The sequence below is a fragment of the Rhinoraja longicauda genome, chromosome 4 (genome assembly GCF_053455715.1).
Source record: "Rhinoraja longicauda isolate Sanriku21f chromosome 4, sRhiLon1.1, whole genome shotgun sequence".
In the NCBI taxonomy this organism is placed as follows: Eukaryota; Metazoa; Chordata; class Chondrichthyes; order Rajiformes; family Arhynchobatidae; genus Rhinoraja; species Rhinoraja longicauda.
In genome coordinates this window covers 83,855,774-83,875,761 of record NC_135956.1, presented here as the reverse complement: position 1 = coordinate 83,875,761, position 19,988 = coordinate 83,855,774, and the positions used below count along the sequence as shown (strand labels likewise).

Genomic DNA, 19,988 nt, shown 5'->3' with positions numbered 1-19,988 from the left:
AAGAAACAGACTTGCCATTCAAAAGGGTCTATGCTCCCATTTTGTAGTAACCAAAGATACTAGAGGAACAAGATGGACCACTCCTTTGAAATCGCCTATACTGAAGTGTAGTAGGCAAAGGAGCGTAACGTCCGCCATTTTAGTAGGCAAAACCCGCCGTTCGTCATGCCTCTCGCAGTGTAATCAGTGTTTTGGGGGACCGTATGTGTGATGATACCATTAAAATGCAATATATATCTCATCTATCAATTCACAGATTTTTGTTATTTTTCTTTTTAAATGTTCCTGCAAGTTTCTGCCTACTAAAATGACGCCGTGACATACTACGGTCTTTAGGGTCGAGTGGTCTATCTTGTTCCTCTAGTATCTTTGGTAGTAACTGCTCTGCCTCATCTGGCACACCCACCTCCAACTGTCCAGTAAATCTACAGGGGCAGCCGTATTGGTGTTGGTCCTCATAACAAGCTTGTATTTTACATGCAGTACTGGCTGCTGGGAGTTTAAGTTGCTGATTTTTGACGCGTAAGTAGAGAGCTGGAGAAATGATTGTCTGAATTTTGATGCAGGATGCTTAAAATGTGTAACCGGAGTTCAAATGTCTGGCAGAGTCCATTACCAAGTGCACAGGAGATTGCAGAAGGAGGGCTGTTTAAAAAAAAATAAAAAAATGGCTGAGCCTCATTTAACGGGTACCAAGGAGTGGCCAATGTGGTACCTCGTCAGACTGGATGAGCACAGCAAGTGGAGTTACTTCGAGTGGAGTTATTAAGCGGAGCAAGACAGCAGTGCGCAGCAAGAAGAGTTATTTGGATGCAGGGTTTAGAAGGACTTGTGGAGTGCAGGAGGGTGGGATAAGCTAATCACGGTGGGCGGGGGACGACGGGGGGAACGGACGAACGATAACTGAGACTGCAGTTTAGCAGAGCGCTTCTAACATTGCTAAACTACTGTGTCCCCCTTCATGGTAGATACTTTGGCCAAAATCCATGAAAATAGCCATGGGCAGTCTTGCCTAGTGAGTAATGGAATCTGATTAGTCTACATCCATAAGATTACGAACTGAGCAATGCTGTTAAACTTCTTTACCCGTGGCAATCTTTAATTGTAACTAGACCAATTGGACCCTTTGGGGCCAAGCCTCTCCTGCATTGGTGCAGCACCCCCTCCTCTCCCCCTCCAAGATTTGTTGTATTTAAAAGCAGCAGAATGTGGTTCCAAAATTGTTTGAATTGGGAAGTAGTAAACTGAAATTTGCCAATATTTAAAATAATCTGCTTGTTCCTATGATGACTTAGATCAATTACTGGTCTCTTTACAGTATTTTTTGTGTTTGGAGTATGAATTACATAGCCCATGACAATATGCATGTTGTAAATGTAAATAAGAAAGCTTTTTCCCATATTGACTGCATTTCTTGACTAATGAGTAGACTGGATTGGAAGTCATGTTTATAATCATTGTGGGATATTGTAGAATTTGCAGTTTAATTTAGAGATACAGCGCAGAAACGGGCCCTTCGGCCCGCCGAGTCCACGCTGACCAGTGATCCCCGCGCATTAACACTATCCTACACGCACTCGGGATGATTTACACTGACACCAAGCCAATTAACCTACATATCTGTACGTCCTTGGAGTGTGGGAGGAAACCAAAGATCTCGGAGAAAACCCACGCGGTCGCGGGGAGAACGTACGAACTCCGTACAGACAGCACATGTAGTCAGGATTGAACCCTGGTCCCCAGCGCTGCAAGCAATGTAAGGCAGCAACTCTACCACTGCGTCCATAGTGTTACCCTAAGAATTACAAATAAACTTTAAATGATTTAACCATCATTTTAATTTGCAAACAACTACTTGTGTTCCGATAATGCTTACAAAAAGAGCTTTCATTGGAGATTTAAAGTGCATTTTATTACTTTCAAGTCAATCCAAATTTGGAGCCTTTTTGTTTAGCAAACAACTGTTGGAATCAGAGCAGTTAATTGTTTATAATGTGCTCTATGGCAGTGGTGGAGTAATTAGCTGGCAATCCGTTTGCTAATGTGTAGGAAAAAAAACCTGCTGATGCTGGTTAAAATCGATGGTAGACACAAAATGCTGGTGTAACTCAGTGGGTCAGGAAGCATCTCTGGGGAGAAGGAATGGGTGACGTTTCGAGTCGAGACCCTTCTTCATGTTGTGTGAGAGACAAACAACTTCAATGCCAGGAATAACACCTGCCATCTTTGAAGCAATACTTGATTTTCTGCATGTACCCATTTAATACCTCGTCCGAATGAGGCACTACTGACAATGCAGCACCCACGTGGCACGATAGTGTAGTGTTAGCATTGACTTTAATGTCATCTTCTGCAGAGAGAACCTGGAATTTTCTTTTTCCGAGGTCAGAGCACCACATATAAAAATGATAAGAAGAAATATGCCATTTTTGGAAATAAGCTTTAGAAGATTTTTTGATGGAAATGATAAACAGGATCTCCTTTTCTGTTCTAAATACCTGCACCATAGGCAATGTGACTAAAACTATTGGCATGGCAGCGAGTATGTAAACTCTACTTTGGTGCGAAAGTGTAGGATTTTTGAAGTTGAGAACTGAAATATTGAAGTCCATTTTGCTACAACATATAACATCATTTACATATCGTAGGATTGAGAAATGATTAGGTTTGACGGGAATCACGATTTTCTGTGCGACAGGATGTCATTCAAAATCTTTGGAAATGAGTGACAATTTCTATGAAGGTCAACAGACCAGATAGTTGAGTTACTAGCTTTCGGAAATGATTAAAAAAATGTAGATCATGATTTCAGTAGAAATGTTTTCGAGATGATGTATAAGGTGGATGAAATGGCTTTTTAAATTGGGCATTGCTCTCTTCCATCTATATACTAAAACTCTCGTTTGTTTGTTTGTTCCTGAACTACAGCCAAAACGGTACACGATAGCGTGACAATTTCAGGCCCACCTTACTCACCGTCGTCCCTTTGGTGCTAATGGAAGAAGTTTCATTGAAACCAGTGTTATATTTTTAAAGTTATTCACAATTTAAAGTTTAAATCTATCTCCTAGGGAGGGAGGGAGGAGGGTGGAGGGAGGGAGGGAGGGGGAGGAGGGAGGATAACGGGGGTTGAGGAGGATGGAGTGGGGGGGGGGAGGAGAGGGTGCTGCACCAATGCAGGAGAGGTTTGGGTCCACTTGGTCTAGTTTTTTTTTTTTAATTCAGATTTTGCCTGGGCTTCAACTTTTAATCACTCTAATAATTGGAAACTGTTTGTGCATGGTCTCCTCATTTTCGTCAAATGCCTCGCATTTGTGTGCAAAAAGGCCTAGTCATAGAACTGCAAAACCTAGAACTCCAGTAAAAAATGTTCAGTGTGGCTTTTTTCCTGCTTTAGCACCTACTCCCTGAACCGTGCCTGAGTAAAGAATAGAAAAAATGAGAGGACGGTGTCTCTCAGCTACAATTTTAGACAATAGCAATAGGTGCAGGAATAGGCCATTCGGCCCTTCGAGCCAGCACCACCATTCAATCTGCTCATGGCTGATTATTCACAATCAGTACCCCGTTCCTGCCCTCTCCCCATACCCCCTGACTCCGCTATCATTAAGAGCTCTATCTAACTCTCTCTTGAAAGCGTCCTGCATTATTTTAATTAGTGTTGGGATGCTGCTAGGACTGAAGAAGGGTCTCGACCCGAAACGTCACCCATTCCTTCTCTCCTGAGATGCTGCCCGACCTGCTGAGTTACTCCAGCATTTTGTGAATAAATACCTTCGATTTGTACCGGCATCTGCAGTTATTTTCTTACACTGCCAGGTACGTGTCACTGCACCGGATTATTTTGTCCTATCCCTCGCTAGAGAACTTCTTCATGCTTAGAAGTTGTAAAATAAATAAATCAACTTTTGTGTGCATGAGGCGCGATAAACTAATTTTTCTTCACAAATTTGTTTTCTAGGAATAATTCACAACCATGACAACGGAACCGGGTTCAGATTCTGAATCTAAGCAGGACCAAGAACAGAAGGAGGCTGCTGAAAAGAAAGAGGCAGCAACTGAGCAAGAGGAGAGTGCTGAGCCTCAGCAGGCAGACGGGGTTGACGGGATCCCAGCGGCAATTGGTACCTCCGAGAGGAAAGAGCTGGCAAGTCGCAGTTCATGCTATCTCTTTTAGATGGAAGCCACTTAAGGCTCAAGTTCTTAAAAATTGCAAGGCTGCAAAGTTATTGTCATCGCTTTACGTGCAGGAAGTGTGCTGAATTTAATGCAGAAACAAGAAACTGCAGATGCTGGTTAATACACAATAGACAATAGGTGCAGGAGGAGGCCATTCGGTCCTTCGAGCCAGCACCGCCATTCAATGTGATCGTGGCTGATCATTTTCAATCAGTACCCCATTCCTGCCTTCTCCCCATACCCCCTGACTCCGCTATCCTTAAGAGCTCTATCTAGCTCTCTCTTAAATGCATTCAGAGAATTGGCCTCCACTGCCTTCTGAGGCAGAGAATTCCACAGATTCACAACTCGCTGACTGAAAAAGTTTTTCCTCATCTCAGTTCTAAATGGCCTACCCCTTATTCTTAAACTGTGGCTCCTAGTTCTGGACTCCCCCAACATTGGGAACATGTTTCCTGCCTCTAACGTGTCCAACCCCTTAATAATCTTATACGTTTTGATAAGATCCCCTCTCATCTTTCTAAATTCCAGTGTATACAAGCCTAGTCGCTCCAGTCTTTCAACATATGACAGTCCCGCTATTCCGGGAATTAACCTAGTAAACCTAAGCTGCATGCCCTCAATAGCAAGAATATCCTTCCTCAAATTTGGAGACCAAAACTGAACACAGTACTCCAGGTGCTGTCTCACTAGGGCCCTGTACAACTGCAGAATGACCTCTTTGCTCCTATACTCAACTCCTCTTGTTATGAAGGCCAACATTCCATTGGCTTTCTTCACTGCCTGCTGTACCTGCATGCTTCCTTTCAGTGACTGATGCACCAGGACACCCAGATCTCGTTGTACGTCCCCTTTTCCTAACTTGACACCATTCAGATAATACTCTGCCTTCCTATTCTTACCACCAAAGTGGATAACCTCACACTTATCCACATTAAACTGCATCTGCCATGCATCCGCCCACTCACACAACCTGTCCAAGTCACCCTGCAACCTCATAGCATCTTCCTCACAGTTCACACTACCACCCAGCTTTGTATCATCTGCAAATTTGCTAATGCACAAAAGGACACCAAGTGTTGGAGGGAAGGGAGGAGGAGAATTGCATTTGCTGAAGAAAGGGGACATCTCTGATGTCCCAGCATGGAAAATTACATGTTGGGAACAGATGCCGAGGAGATGGAGGAATTGGCAATGAGATATAGTGTCTTTGCAAAAGCCAGGGTGGGAGGAAATGTCGCCCAGGTAATTGATGACAATTGTAAAAAGGTTTCCGCTGTCTCGTAGAGGTTTGTGTGGGGGGAGCTCCACTTGCTGAAAGTGGTGCCATTTGCAATCTGTTGTAGGGGGTGGAAGAAAATAGAATGCATTATAACATTTTGATCATCTCATAAGTTTAGACGCCTATTGGGATGATATCTGCTGAAAGTACAGGAATTATTTTCAGTCCTCTCCTAAACCTTTAGTGTAGATCATATTAGGTGAAATTACTTTCATAATCTTGTGCCTCCTTTTAACACCTTGCTTTACATTAAACTTCATGCAAACTGCAGGGGGGGTTGCTGACTTCACCCTACTTTTGTGGAACCAGTGACACAGTTTCTTTCGGAAACTTGCTCTTTTGGACAATGCTGCCAGTGCCAGACTCAAGCAAGAGAGCAGGCAGCTTTTAGTGGTCGACTTGGTTGAAAATGTGCTCCCTTTTTTTAATCACAGGTTTCCCATTTGATGCATGTAATTTTAATGCAGTGTTGAAAATATGTCTGCAGTTCATGCACTAGGGCTTCTTCAATCACTCTGTAGGAAAAAAAACTGCAGATGCTGGTTTTTAAATCGAAGGTAGACACAAAATGCTGGAGTAACTCAGTGACGTCACCCATTCCTCCTCTCCAGAGATGCTGCCCGACCCGCTGAGTTACTCCAGCATTTTGTGTCTACTCCCTGACATGTCCTCTATTATTCATGGTTTTGGACTAAATTTTCCAAAATTAAGTGAATATTTGTGCAATCTCAGAGCAGAGAAATGAAGAAGACAAAGAATTGCCTGTACCTGGTCTAGTTTGTATTTTGAGCAAGTCATAGAGTCATAGAGTGATACAGTGTGGAAACAGGCCCTTCAGCCCAACTCGCCCACACCGGCCAACAATGTCCCAGCTACACTAGTCCCACCTGCCACACTTGGTCCATATCCCTCCAAACCTGTCCTATCCATGTACCTGTCTAACTGTTTCTTAAACGATGGGATAGTCCCAGCCTCAACTACCTCCTCCGGCAGCTCGTTCCATACACCCACCACCCTCTGTGTGGAAAGGTTAACCCTCGGATTCCTATTAAATCTTTCCCCCTTCACCTTGAACTTAAGGCGAAGGTGTTGGTTAGATAGACACGAGGAGGGGCGAGGGGGAGGGTAAAAAAGATGATTGGGGGAGGGGAATGTTTGTATAAGCTACTTAAAATTAGAGACACCAACGTGCAGCTTGTGTGGTCAGCTACCCAAGGGAATATATGAGGTGTTGGTTGGAACTGCAGACAGATGGCACGGTGGTGCAGCGGTAGAGTTGCCGCCTTACAGCGAATGCAGCGCCGGAGACCCGGGTTCCATCCCGACTACAGGTGTCCTACTAATTAGAAAAGTCTGTCATTCGCCAGGCAATACTAATCTCAAGTGGCATGAAATGGTTTTGCCAAGGTCTGCAGAGGGAGAGCTGGGGGGAGGAATGTTGTGCTCTTGTGCTAATGTCCTTTAGGTTCAGTCAATGACTTCCATTTCATGTCTGACATTCATTTCCCCTCTCGTGGAGTATGCCCCATCTCCTTTGGTTTCCATACATGACTTGATTTAGAATGGAAAAGTTGATGATTGTGAGCTAGTTGCATTTGCACGTATGATTAAACACAGTTCAACTTTTCTGACTGACCAGAAAGATGTAGGTAATTTTTTTTTAAGGCGTTCGGTGCGGTGTTTATTTTGTTCACACTGGTTTTTGATAACATCTCGTGGGGCACCATATTAATGAACAGGAATTGTAGCAGCGTGAATAGAAGGTTTGCATGCACAGACTCTGGTTAATGAGGATTACACAATTTTTTAAAAAGAGTTGACGTTTTGGATGCGTATTTGGTAATCATTTTATTTGGTTTTCCGTTATGATATGCAACATCAATTTGTTGCTGCCAAAGTGAAGTGGACTTGGAGAACACCTTCAGTTTGTATTCATAAAACATCGGTGTTTACAAAATAAAAACCAAACAAGGCAGTCTTTAAGTCAATGCTAGAGTAGCGTGAGCAATTTGCACCCTCTTATGTAAAATGACATTAAAACCTTTCAGTATAGTGCAGATGCCAGAGGATAATACGAGGCATAACAGCTGTAGCTGCTGGGTGTAGCTGGAACATCTTGAGAAAAGCAGGCAAAAAGTATATTTAGATTCACAAAATACTGCAGAGCAGAAGGTGGTGATTCAGTCCATTGAGCCTGCGCTGGTTTTAAACTCCAGCTGAGACGTGCACTCTAATCTTCCTGTTTGTTGCTTCGCTGTTTCTCAGTCAGCTGTTGACCTGAGTGTTTCCTTAACTGATTGAAAGGGGTATGTGTTCCTTGGATGACTCTGCACGTCGACTGACCCACAAATGTCAATCCATCTACTGCCTAGATGGCAGCTTAATATTAAAGGAAGGTATTGCTGTGGAATACGGTACTTGATTTTTAACCCAAAATGTAATATTACCGCACGCTAAGGAATCTAGGCATAGGATAGAAAATGTAAAAATACAGAAATTTACCAGCATGGATAAGCAAAGACTATTTCTTCTAAGAGGCAAGCAAAGACTATATCCTCTAATTAGCAAATGTGCAATGAGGGCAGTTGGTGTCATTTAATCTTGGATGAAGGTATTGCCAGAGGTGGTGGCAATGAAACAATGATGAGATTTCTTTTAGGTGGCCCTGGTGAAGGGCTGATAGAGATAAAATGCACAACAGTTTTGCTACATCCTTTTTTGATTTTCTAAATTGGTTTTCCCAGACTTCTAATGAGATACTTGCCCATATAAGGTTACATTAACTGAATCTCATTGAATGTAGTTTCAGTTATGTTTTTCTTGATTAAATTGATGTTTGTGAGAAAAACGCTGTGGTTTGTGAGGACATTGAGCATTTGCATGGGTCATGTTTTTAAACGACTAACCACCTGATTGTCTAAATTAGATCGGTGAATGTGAGAAAGAGGCGGACGGAGCATCCGGCAAACTTGCTGTGAGCCAGCAGGAAGACCACCAAGCCGAGGACGACAAGCTCTCCCAAAAATCCTCTTCCAGCAAGTTATCCAAATCACCTCTGAAAGCAGTAAAAAAGCCAAAGAACATGCTGTGCAAAGTGACCCTTCTGGATGGCTCTGAACACACCTGTGAGGTTGAGGTAAGGAGATTATTCCTGCTCTCATTATCGACGTTCTCGTTAGCAACTTGGGTGCATGTCCTTTATGTTCTGAATGACATGTACAGCTGACAGAGTTTGCATTTCCTTCCGTTGCTGTGCTGCACAGTTGGTTCGAACCTCGAATCAGATCTTTTTTTCGTTGCACTCTCCCTGGTGTAATATCCATAAGCTTCATTCTGAAACTTTCAAGCTATTCTTAATGAGCAGACATAGCGCATGGTGAAAAGGGCCATTTGGGACACACTGGTAAGTGGACATAGTTTTACTACAGGAAAGGTTTACTAGGGGGCTCCTAAAGTGCTGCCAGAAGTAATTAGCAGTTTTCTGACGTTGTTGTGGAGTTGGTGACAGATGCTGCTGTGTGAATGGTGATGTGAAATTGGAAGTATATTGCCATATACATCTGTGCAAGCAATGTAGATCTTTTTAATTGCCCTTATTGTGTATTTATAAATCAGTTAAATGTAATGCAAGAGAAATGTGGAGGTGAGGAAATATATTGCCAGGATGTGTAAATGACATATATGGAGCATCTTTCTTCCACCAAGATGCAGTACAGAATGCCACAGGAGATCCTTCTTCCCTGTGTCTGTCAAACTGCACAACTCCTCCCCCTTCAGTCGTGGGGTAGACTGACCCCCCTCCCCCCCCCCACCAAATCTTTGCACATCCCCAATCCTTTCCAATCGTCACTTTAATTTCATGTGTCTTGTGTTTTATGATGGTTGGCAGACCAATTTCCCTCCTGGGATAAATAAAGTTCCGTCGTATCGCGAGCAATGCCGAAAAACATTTCATTTGATGTTTTGCCTGGGGTAACAAGAACGGCATTTCACAAAATATCAGGATATTTTTGTCAATCTCCTCGAAGGCACTTGAGGATGGAAATAATGGAGGGCATTGTATGTTATCTGTCCTGGAGCATTTACTGATCAGTTAAACTGCTGCAAATAAGAATTGTATTATTCTCTTGTCAGTACAGATGACAATTAAATACTCTTGACACTCTTGTCTGGCCCTTGTGATCCAAATGTTACTTGCTACGCGTTGTCCTGTGCCCGAATGTAGGTTTGGGTTTTGCCGTATGCAACCATGGGCTGCTGTACTTTCTGAAGAGTTATGAATGGAATTGAGCATTGTGACCATCAGTGAATTTCCTCGCTTCTGACTGTAATGAAGCATTTATTTCAAGAGGGCTTACCTACAATACCAGGGATGTAATGCTGAGCCTCTATAAGGTGCTGGTCAGGCTGCATTTGGATTGTTGTGAGCAATTTTGGGCACCATATCTGTGGAATGATGCATGTACTGGCTCTGGAGAGAGTCCAGAGGAGTTTACAAGAATGATCCCAGGAATGAGTGGGTTAACATATGATGAGCGTTTGACAGCACTGGTCCTGTACACGCTGGAGTTTAGAAGGATGAGGGGGGGGACCTCATTGAAACATACAGAATAGTGAAATGTGGAGAGGATGTTTCCGTTAGTGGGAGAGTCTAGGACTAGAGGTCATAGCCTCAGAATTAAAGGACGTTCCTTCAGGAAGATGAGGGATTTCTTAAGTCAGAGGGTGGTGAATCTGTGGAATTCTTTGCCACAGAAGGCTGTGGAGACTGTCAATGCATCCTTCTAAATACGCTGCGGCGTGCAGCGTAGGTTTACTAGGTCAATTCCCGGAATGGCGGGACTATCATATGTTGAAAGACTGGAGCGACTAGGCTTGTATACACTGGAATTTAGAAGGATGAGAGGAGATCTTATCGAAACGTATAAGATTATTAAGGGGTTGGACACGTTAGAGGCAGGAAACATGTTCCCAATGTTGGGGGAGTCCAGAACACCGGGCCACAGTTTAAGAATAAGGGGTAGGCCATTTAGAACTGAGATGAGGAAAAACCTTTTCAGTCAGAGAGTTGTGAATCTGTGGAATTCTCTGCCTCAGAAGGCAGTGGAGGCCAATTCTCTGAATGCATTCAAGAGAGAGCTGGATAGAGCTCTTAAGGATAGCGGAGTCAGGGGGTATGAGAATGATCAGCCATGATCACATTGAATGGCGGTGCTGGCTCGAAGGGCCGAATGGCCTCCTCCTGCACCTATTGTCTATCTTCAGTACATCCCCACTTCACCATGTTCCATTTGCTCCTCCCCACGCCTGTCCGCAGTCTGTTGAGACTGCGCCAGGTTATCCACGGTTGGGTGGAACCTGGTGGGAGTTTCTCAGAGGGATCGATTGCCGTGTGAATGTCTTCCGGAGATTTCTCTAGTCTCTCTTCCCAAAGTTTGAGCCTTCTGGACAATGCACTGCAGTCCAGGGGATGGACAGAAGAGAGGAAACTTCTGCGTGATTTCAAACGCTGAGGTAGCAAAGGGTAGTCATGTAGGGGGTGTCTTTCATCCTCTGATTGTCTGAGGCGTTCTTTTTGACTGGCTACAGCTCTTCTGAACTTTGTGGCTTAGATGTCTGATCATCACCAAGAAGGCTGACTTTAGTTGTGTTTACTTTTTTGGAAACCATTTCACAAATCCCTTAGGACTAAGCAATGGATTTCTGTAAAACCTATTGACATTGGTGAGCTGCACCCATTAAGGTGGGATAAATCAAGATAATTGCCATTTGCAAAAGCATTTAAGTGAACACTGTGTCTTCAAACAATGTTCCAATTTAAAATTTGATTGATCTCAATTGCCTATTATTTCTTTTGAATCAGTGTGTTCGGGTAAATTAGCAGTAATACTGCGTATCCAAACCATAATAGTACAAGCCAATGTGCATAGTGCAACCTCTGCAAAGTCCATAATAGCTCATTGCTGTGGGAGTGTGGTGGTTAGGGTTGTGCAGTGTGGATTTACATGGTCATAGTGCTTTCAAGAAGGAAGTTTCTGCATTTTAAGCTACATTGCAGCGAAGTAATGGCAGTATATTTCCAAGTCAGGATGGCAAGGGGAGAGGAATCTGTAAGTGGTGGCATTTGCCTACTCTTGACACCAGGTGCTTGACAAGTTGATGCAGTGCAATTTGGGGTTGGAGGGAATGCCAGTCAGGTGGATGATGATCTGCAAGCGGTTGACCAGCTCATAGTTTTGGCACTCCAGTCATTTGGGCAAGTCAGCTCCAGGAAAACGCTGTGTTTGCTTGTGGGGAGGGAACTGATTGACAGGATTGACATACCCAAGTTTGGAACCGACTAGACCAAGTGGACCCGTTGGGCCCAAAGCTCTGCTGCATTTGTAGAGCACCCTCTCCTCCCCACCCCTTCCTCCCTCCCCCCCACCCCTTCCTCCCTCCCCCCACCCTCCTCCCCCCTCCCCCCCACCCTCCTCCCCCCTCCCCCCACCCTCCTCCCCCCTCCCCCCACCCTCCTCCCCCCTCCTCCCCTCTCCTCCCCTCCTCCTCCCCTCCCCCCTCCTCCCTCCCCCCTCCTCCCCCCTCCTCCCCTCCCCCCCTCCTCCCCTCCCCTTCCTCCCCCCTCCTCCCCCTCCTCCCCTCCCCCTCCTCCCCTCCCTCCTCCTCCCCTCCCCCCCTCCTCCCCCCCTCCCCCCCCTCCTCTCCCCCCCCTCCATGACAGCTATTTGTTCTAGCTGTCATTCTAAATGTGAGTGCACGCACACCGTAAATTGCTGATAATTGTTTGGTTAATAAAGCTTGAAGTAACCCGTTATTTGGATTGAGTAACTGGAATAGCAAATTAAGGATTAAGAGATGAAAATGAATTGAAGTAAATAATTTGTAGTTGTAACGTTTTGTAATTTGAGTCATCAGCTATAATCATTCACATATTTGAGAATGTTCCTTGATGTCATTAATTTACATCTGGATGTATTTTCTTTACATTGCAAGCCGTGAATCTATGTAAAAGGCACATTTGAACATAGAACAGAGTACAAAAGTAAAGCTTTTCGGCCCACAATGTCTCTGCCGAACTGATGCCAAGATAGTGATTGAGGCCCAACGCAAATTGGAGGAACAGCGTCTCATATTTCGCTTGGGCAGTTTACACCCCAGCGGCATAAACACTGACTTCTCCAACTTCAGATAGTTCTCTGTCCCTCTCTTTCCCCTCCCCCTTCCCAGCTCTCCCACTGTCTTCCTGTCTCCTACTACATCCTATCTTTGTCCCGCCCCCTCCCCTGACATCAGGGTCTCGACCCGAAACGTCACCCATTGACTTATCTCCCGAGATGCTGCCTGATCCGCTGGAGTTACTCCAGCATTTTGTGTCTACCTTCAATTTGAACCAGCAACTGCAGTTATTTTCCAAGATGGACTCGCCTCATCTGTTTGCGCTTGGTCCACAACCCTCCATTCCCTGCCTATCCACGTCTCATTTAAACGCCTCTTAAATACCTCTGCCACATGCCTCCACCTTCACCCCAGGCAGCTCGTTCCAGGCACCTAAAGCCCTCTGTTTGAGAAAAAAGCTAGCTTTGCACATCTCTAAACGTTACAAAGCAGGGATTAAATGCTAAAAAGCTTTAAAAGCTATTGCAGCTGTATCCTCTCTGCCGCATATGGGATTAATGCCAGCTCCAAAAAAAATGTCAACTCCAGGCTGATTGAAGGTCATCAACCTGAAATAAAAATGCTTTTAACCTGACCTTGATATTTCAGGCATTTTCTGTTTTTTTTATTTCCAAAATTCGTTTTTTTTTTTTCCATTGGTAATGTGTAACTAAAAACTAGGGGGCTTTTAAAATTATTCTGTCTCATTTGAAAGAGTAGGCCACATGTTAGGGGAGTTTGTGTTCCTAGAAAACAGTCTATCTCGAGAATTTTCCATTTAGAGAAGCCATGCCATCGATATGTAGGTCAAGAAACACGATAAGTGCTTATTTACTTGCTGTTTTTCCCAAATTCTGTATTTCAAATTTTTGGGTATTGGTTTGTAAATTCTGCAAGGAAGATTTTCTTAATGTGGGTGTTGTCCATATAGTTTCCAAAATCTGTTATGACGGCTCCAGTCCAGCCAGTTGTACTGTTGTGGAGGAAATAGTTGACTCGTGCCACAGTTTTGCAGTAAAGAGATCAGATCCAATTCTTATGCCGAATAGAATGGATTCTGAGTTTTTTTTTACCCGTTTTCTGGAGCAGCCCTCGATGCTGCCTGTTCATCATCGGGTTCACTGGTTTTATGATGACTGAATACTTTGTTTCTAATCATGTGGGATTATGTGATTTTTAATTTTCTTTTCTTTTGCTTTTTGTCGAGCTGTGATCTGGAAAACAATCTATGTTTTCCATGAAAACTGCAAATCAGCACCAGGCTTTGTAGAAACACTTCCCCCACTTACTGTCAGTTGGTTTCTGTGCTGAGATTTGTGTTTATTTATGGTAACCAAGAGGGAAACTAAGCTCTTTAGGAATTCTATTTTTATTTCGGAGCCACTTATTGCAGCTGTGAAGTTTTTAATTGCAATCTGGGTTTTTTTTTAAATTGTCATTGGTTGGATAATATTCAGTCTCATGTGGACATCGAAGGCTGCAACCCAGAAATCCTGACTTTGTTTTTTATTTGGGGGGAAATGATGGTATTAGCACTAGTGGGCTATTTAGTATTGAGTGCAATGTCAAAAACATTTAACCCATTAAAAATGCTTTCTGAACTGTTCAAATTTGGTAGAGAGACTACATTTTATTGCATTTGACTTCCCTTGTTGATTAGTTGGCTGAATGTCTTCAAAAAATCTCATTGGTATTAAAAGTTAAATTACTGGCTTCTCTTTGCTGTTGTTTTTGCATCATTCAACCGTGTTCTAGAATATCATTGGCAACGTAATTGTCCCACAACGACAGATTAGCAGGCACGTCTTTTATATTTGCTCAGTTGCTCCTGATGAGTATCTCGGTGGGTGCACAAACTGATATAACACGCTGTGACGTATGTGGGAGCTGACTGTATCAGCAGTCACTGTCATTCACCCAACGTATTTTAACAATCGTTTGATTGCAGATGCCCGTGTTAATTTGAGGACAATAAGTCCTTGTTTCTTTTGGCAATGTTTGACTCCACCAGTGCAGCGATTCCTCCATTTTACAAACGTTTAATTTGCCAACTTGCATATATATGCTGTATGTGAAGCCGTTTTTCACGATTTACAAAAGTGATTTTTTTTAAACAAGAAAACATTTTCTGGGAACATTTCCTGGGAGTCCAGAACAAGGGGCCACAGTTTAAGAATAAGGGGTAGGCCATTTAGAACGGAGATGAGGAAGAACTTTTTCAGTCAGAGAGTGGTGAAGGTGTGGAATTCTCTGCCTCAGAGGGCGGTGGAGGCCAGTTCGTTGGATGCTTTCAAGAGAGAGCTGGATGGAGCTCTTAAGGATGGCAGAATGAGGGGGTATGGGGAGAGGGCAGGAACGGGGTACTGATTGAGATTGATCAGCCATGATCGCATTGAATGGCGGTGCTGGCTTGAAGGGCTGAATGGCCTACTCCTGCACCTATTGTCTATTGTCTATTGTCTATTTCTATTTTGTCAAATTGAGATATTGGTTGCAACAGCATGAGAGAGCACATGATTTTATAGAATGGTTCTGAAATGTTGGATTTGTAGGCAGCACAAAATGCTGGAGTAACTCAACAGGTCGGGCAGCATCTCAGGAGAGAAGGAATGGGTGACGTTTCGGGTCGAGACCCTTCTTCAGACTGATGTCAGGGGGGCGGGACAAAGGAAGGATATAGGTGGAGACAGGAAGATAGAGACAGAGGAACTATCTAAAGTTGGAGAATATATACCATAGTGAGGCCCACCGGAAATTGGAGGAACAGCACCTCGTATTTCGCCTGGGCAGCTTGCAGCCCAGCAGTATGAACATTGACTTCTCCAACTTTAGATAGTTCCTCTGTCCATCTCTTCCCCTCCCCCTTCCCAGATCGCCCTCTATTTTCCTGTCTCCACCTATATCCTTCCTTTGTCCCGCCCCCCTGACATCTAGTCTGAAGACAGGTCTCGACCCGAAACGTCACCCATTCCTTCCCTCCTGAGATGCTGCCTGACCTGCTGAGTTACTCCAGCATTTTGTGAAATAAATACCTCCGATTTGTACCAGCATCTGCAGTTATTTTCTTACAAATATGTTGGATTTGTCGGCAACACAAAATGTTTAAGCATTTGAATGAATATCTAGTCCCATTTGGTTTGCAATGCAGTTTATTTTATTTGCAAAATGTATCCTATGCTATCATAATAAAAGATTATATCCATGCCTTAATTATTATGAAGAAGATGCAAGTCTAAAAGTGGTAAACAATAGCTGTTTACTGCACGTTACCGTGACTATTTTGTGTTACAATCTAACCCATTCTGAAGAACAAACATTGAGCAATCCAGCACAGGATGTAAAAACAAGGAACTGCAGATGCTGGTTGACACAAAACGAAACAAAGTGCTTAAGTAACTGCGGGTCATATAATATAAGAAAATAACTGCAGATGCTGGTACAAATCGAAGGTATTTATTCACAAAATGCTGGAGTAACTCAGCAGGTCAGGCAGCATCTCGGGAGAGAAGGAATGGGTGACGTTTCGGGTCGAGACCCTTCTTCAGACTGAAGAAGTCTGGGGCATATAAACTTAGAAACTAGGTGCAGGAGTAGGCCATTCGGCCCTTTGAACCAGCACCGCCATTCAATATGATCAGTGTCAGTACCCTGTTCCTGCTTTCTCCCCATATCCCTTGATTCTGTTAGCCCTAAGAATTAAATCTAACTCTCTCTTGAAGACTTCCAGTGAAATGGCCTCCACTGCCTTCTCTGGGAGAGAATTCCAACTCTCTGGCTGAAAAAGTATTTCCTCATCTCAGTCCTAAATAGAAACATAGAAACATAGAAAATAGGTGCAGGAGTAGGCCATTCGGCCCTTCGAGCCTGCACTGCCATTCAATATGATCATGGCTGATCATCCAGCTCAGTAACCTGTACCTGCCTTCTCTCCATACCCCCTGATCCCTTTAGCCACAAGGGCCACATCTAACTCCCTCTTAAATATAGCCAATGAACTGGCCTCAACTACCTTCTATGGCAGAGAATTCCACAGACTCACCACTCTCTGTGTGAAGAAATGTTTTCTCATCTCGGTCCTAAAAGACTTCCCCCTTATCGTTAAGCTGTGACCCCTGGTTCTGGACACCCCCAACATCGGGAACAATCTTCCCGCATCTAGCCTCTCCAACCCCTTAAGAATTTTATATGTTTCTATAAGATCCCCCTCAGTCTTCTAAATTCCAGCGAGTACAAGCCTAGTCTATCCAGTAGTAAATGTCCTACCCCTTATTCTTAAACTGTGTCCCCTGGTTCTGGACTCCCCCAACATGGGGAACATTTTTCCTGCAGCACCTCTGGAGAACATGGACAGGTGGCGTTTCTAGTTGGGACCCTTCAGCACAGGAGCTGGCACTTTGGCCCACAATGTTGTGATGAACATGTTGCCAAGACCAGCTCTTACCTGCCCGCATGTAATTCATATCCCTCCATTCTCTGCATATCAATGTGCCTATCTAAAAGCCTCTTAAATGCCACTACCACATTTGCCTCCACCACCAACTCTAACAGTACATTCCAGGCCTTCACCACTCTGTGTGTGTGTAAACAAAAATAATAATTTTCCTTGCATATCATCTTTAATCTTTGCCCCTACCATCTTCAACCTATTCCCTCTAGTATTTGATACATCCATCCTGGTAATTAGCTCTGACAGTCCGTCCTATCTATGCTTCTCATAATTTTATATACTTCTATCATGTCATCCCGCAATCTCTTGTGTTCCAGAGAAAACAATGCAAGTCTGTCCAACCTCTCCCCTTGCTGATACCCCTAATCCAGGCAGCATTCTATTAAAACGACGTCAGCACCATATCCAAGGCTCCACCAAACCATGTGCACAGGTCTTGTTTTAGGCGTACACCAGCCCTGTCCCCCAACTCTTTCTCCACTACATCGATGACTGCACTCATGTAGAACCCATGGACTTCATTAACTTCACCACTAACTTCCACCCTGCCCTCAAATTCATATGGACAATCTCTAAAATATCTCTCCCCTTGAACTCTCAATCTCCATCACAGGGGACAGACTACCGACTGACGTCTACTACAAACCTGCTGACTTCCACAGTTATCTGGACTACACTTCTTCCCACGCTGCCTCTTGCAAAGATGCTACTACCAACTCTCAATTCCTCCATCTCTGCTCCGAAGATGAGACTTTCCATTCTAGGACATCCAAGAGGTCCTCTTTCTTTAGTAAATAGTTTATTCCCCCTTCTGTCATAGATGGATCCCTCACACACATCTCCTCTGTGTCCTGTAGTTCTGCTATTTCTCCCCCCCCCTCCCTTCAGGTGCAACAAGAATAGAGTTCCCCAGGTCCTCGTCTTTCACCCCAGCAACCCCTGCATCCAACACATGGTACTCCAAAAGTTCCACCACCTTCAACGTGATTCCACCACTGGGCTCATCTTCCCATCTCCACCCCTTTCCGCTCTCCGCAGAGGCTGCACCCTCTGCTACTACTTGGTTCACTCATCCCTTCCCACCCAAATCACCCGCTCCCCAGGAACGTTCCCCCTCAACCACAGGAGGTGTATCACCTGTCCCTATATCTCCTGCCTCGCCTCAGTCCATGGTCATCTGCAAGCCTTCCAGATTTCCACGTGCACCTCCTAACCCCGTCTACTGCATCCGGTGTTCACGATGTGGCCTCCTGTACACGGGTGAGACCAGGCATAGACTCGGTGACCATTTCGCTGAAAACTTGCGCTCGGTCCGCCAAGGCCTACTGGATCTCCAGGTTGCTAACCATTGTAACTCCCCTTCCCATACTGACCTTTCTGTCCTGGGCCGCCTCCATTGCCAGAGTGAGGCCACACACAAGCTGGAGGAACAGCACCTCGTACTCTGCATTGGTAACTCAGCAGTATGAATGTTGAATTCTCCATTTTTCGGCTCCACCTCTCTGACTAACTTACACACTCCTCTTCAAACATGTCTCGCGCCTATTGTTTAGATTTTTAAAAAGATTTTTAGATTTAGAGATACAGCGCAGAAACAGGCCCTTCGGCCCACCGGGTCCGCGCCGCCCAACGATCCCTGCACACTAACACTATCCTACAACCCACTAGGGACAATTTTTACATTTGCCCCAGCCAATTAAACTACATACCTGTACATCTTTGGAGTGTGGGAGGAAACCGAAGATCTCGGAGAAACCCCACGCAGGTCACGGGGAGAACGTACAAACTCCGTACAGGCGGCGCCCGTAGTCAGGATCGAACCTGAGTCTCCGGCGCTGCATTCGCTGTAAGGCAGCAACTCTACCGCTGTGCCACCGTGCTGCCCTGACAACTTCTTGACATGTTCTTATCTCTGGCCTTTGTTCCAACCATCTGCCAGTCAGAAAATTCCCCCTGCGGGTGTCGAGCTATTACCTGCCTCTCATCCTTTCCAGCTTTAACTCCCCCTCCCGCCGTGCCCTCTAACCTTGTCTACTGCATCCAGTGTTCAAGATGTGGCCTCCTGTACATGGGTGAGACCAAGCACAGACTCGGTGACCATTTTGATGAAAACTTGCGCTTGGTCCGCCAAGGCCTAGTGGATCTCCAGGTTGCTAACCATTGTAACTCCCCTTCCCATATTGACCTATTCTAAAATCAGTCTGAAGAAGGGTCTCGATGTTGCTTGACCTACTGAGCACTGTGTGTCCTCTTGTGTATTAACTACCATCTGCAGTTCTTTGCTTCTACAAAGTGCATCTCTCTATATCAAATTCCCTGGCCTGCTTCTCCTTGATATGACTTGCGCGTTTTCTGTCACTTTTGCACACATTATCATTGTCAAACAAGTCAAGTCAAGTCAAGTCAAATTTATTTGTCACATACACATACTCGATGTGCAGTGAAATGAAAGTGGCAATGCCTGCGGGTTGTGCACAAAAATAATTACAGTTACAGCATATAAATAAAGTTAATAAGTTACTAAACATAGCACAAAAAGTGTCGACAAAAATGCATCTCTCTATATCATGCTCATGTCTGCCTTAAACAATAGAAATTGGACCAGTAAGTACACTTTAAAACCCAGTAAATCCAGGAACCACTGGCTCCATCGTGCAACTGCCTTTATGGGCAGGTTTCTCAGTGCTTATTGTTGCCATGCACATTAGAGAGGTACATGTTGTAGTATCTACAGCATTATGCCTCAAGGTGGCTTGGGACCACTCGTACTACACTGCACAGATCTGCACTGATGATCAGGGGCAAAGGGTGAGAGGGATGTGGCCGCAAACACAGTAGATATGTCTTCCCCCATTCTTCTCCCCCTCCTTTCTCTTCCCCCCATCACAACACCCCGCACACTCCCATTGTCAGCCTAGAATTCTA

General features: G+C 44.5%; 1 protein-coding gene across 16 annotated transcripts in view; it reads left to right on the top strand.

Moving 5' to 3' along the window:
* The window catches only part of LOC144592932 (band 4.1-like protein 3), a 477,619-nt gene that overhangs the window by 354,532 nt on the left and 103,099 nt on the right, over nucleotides 1–19,988 (top strand). For 15 of the 16 annotated variants that reach the window (XM_078398220.1, XM_078398224.1, XM_078398232.1 and 12 more), the window contains exons 2-3: nucleotides 3,962–4,147; nucleotides 8,388–8,597. The exons of the other annotated variant lie outside the window; for it this stretch is intronic. In XM_078398220.1, coding sequence (XP_078254346.1) covers nucleotides 3,977–4,147; nucleotides 8,388–8,597 — 381 coding nt within the window. In that variant the 5' untranslated portion in view covers nucleotides 3,962–3,976. The remainder of the gene's footprint in view (nucleotides 1–3,961; nucleotides 4,148–8,387; nucleotides 8,598–19,988) is intronic. 16 annotated transcript variants of the gene reach the window in all.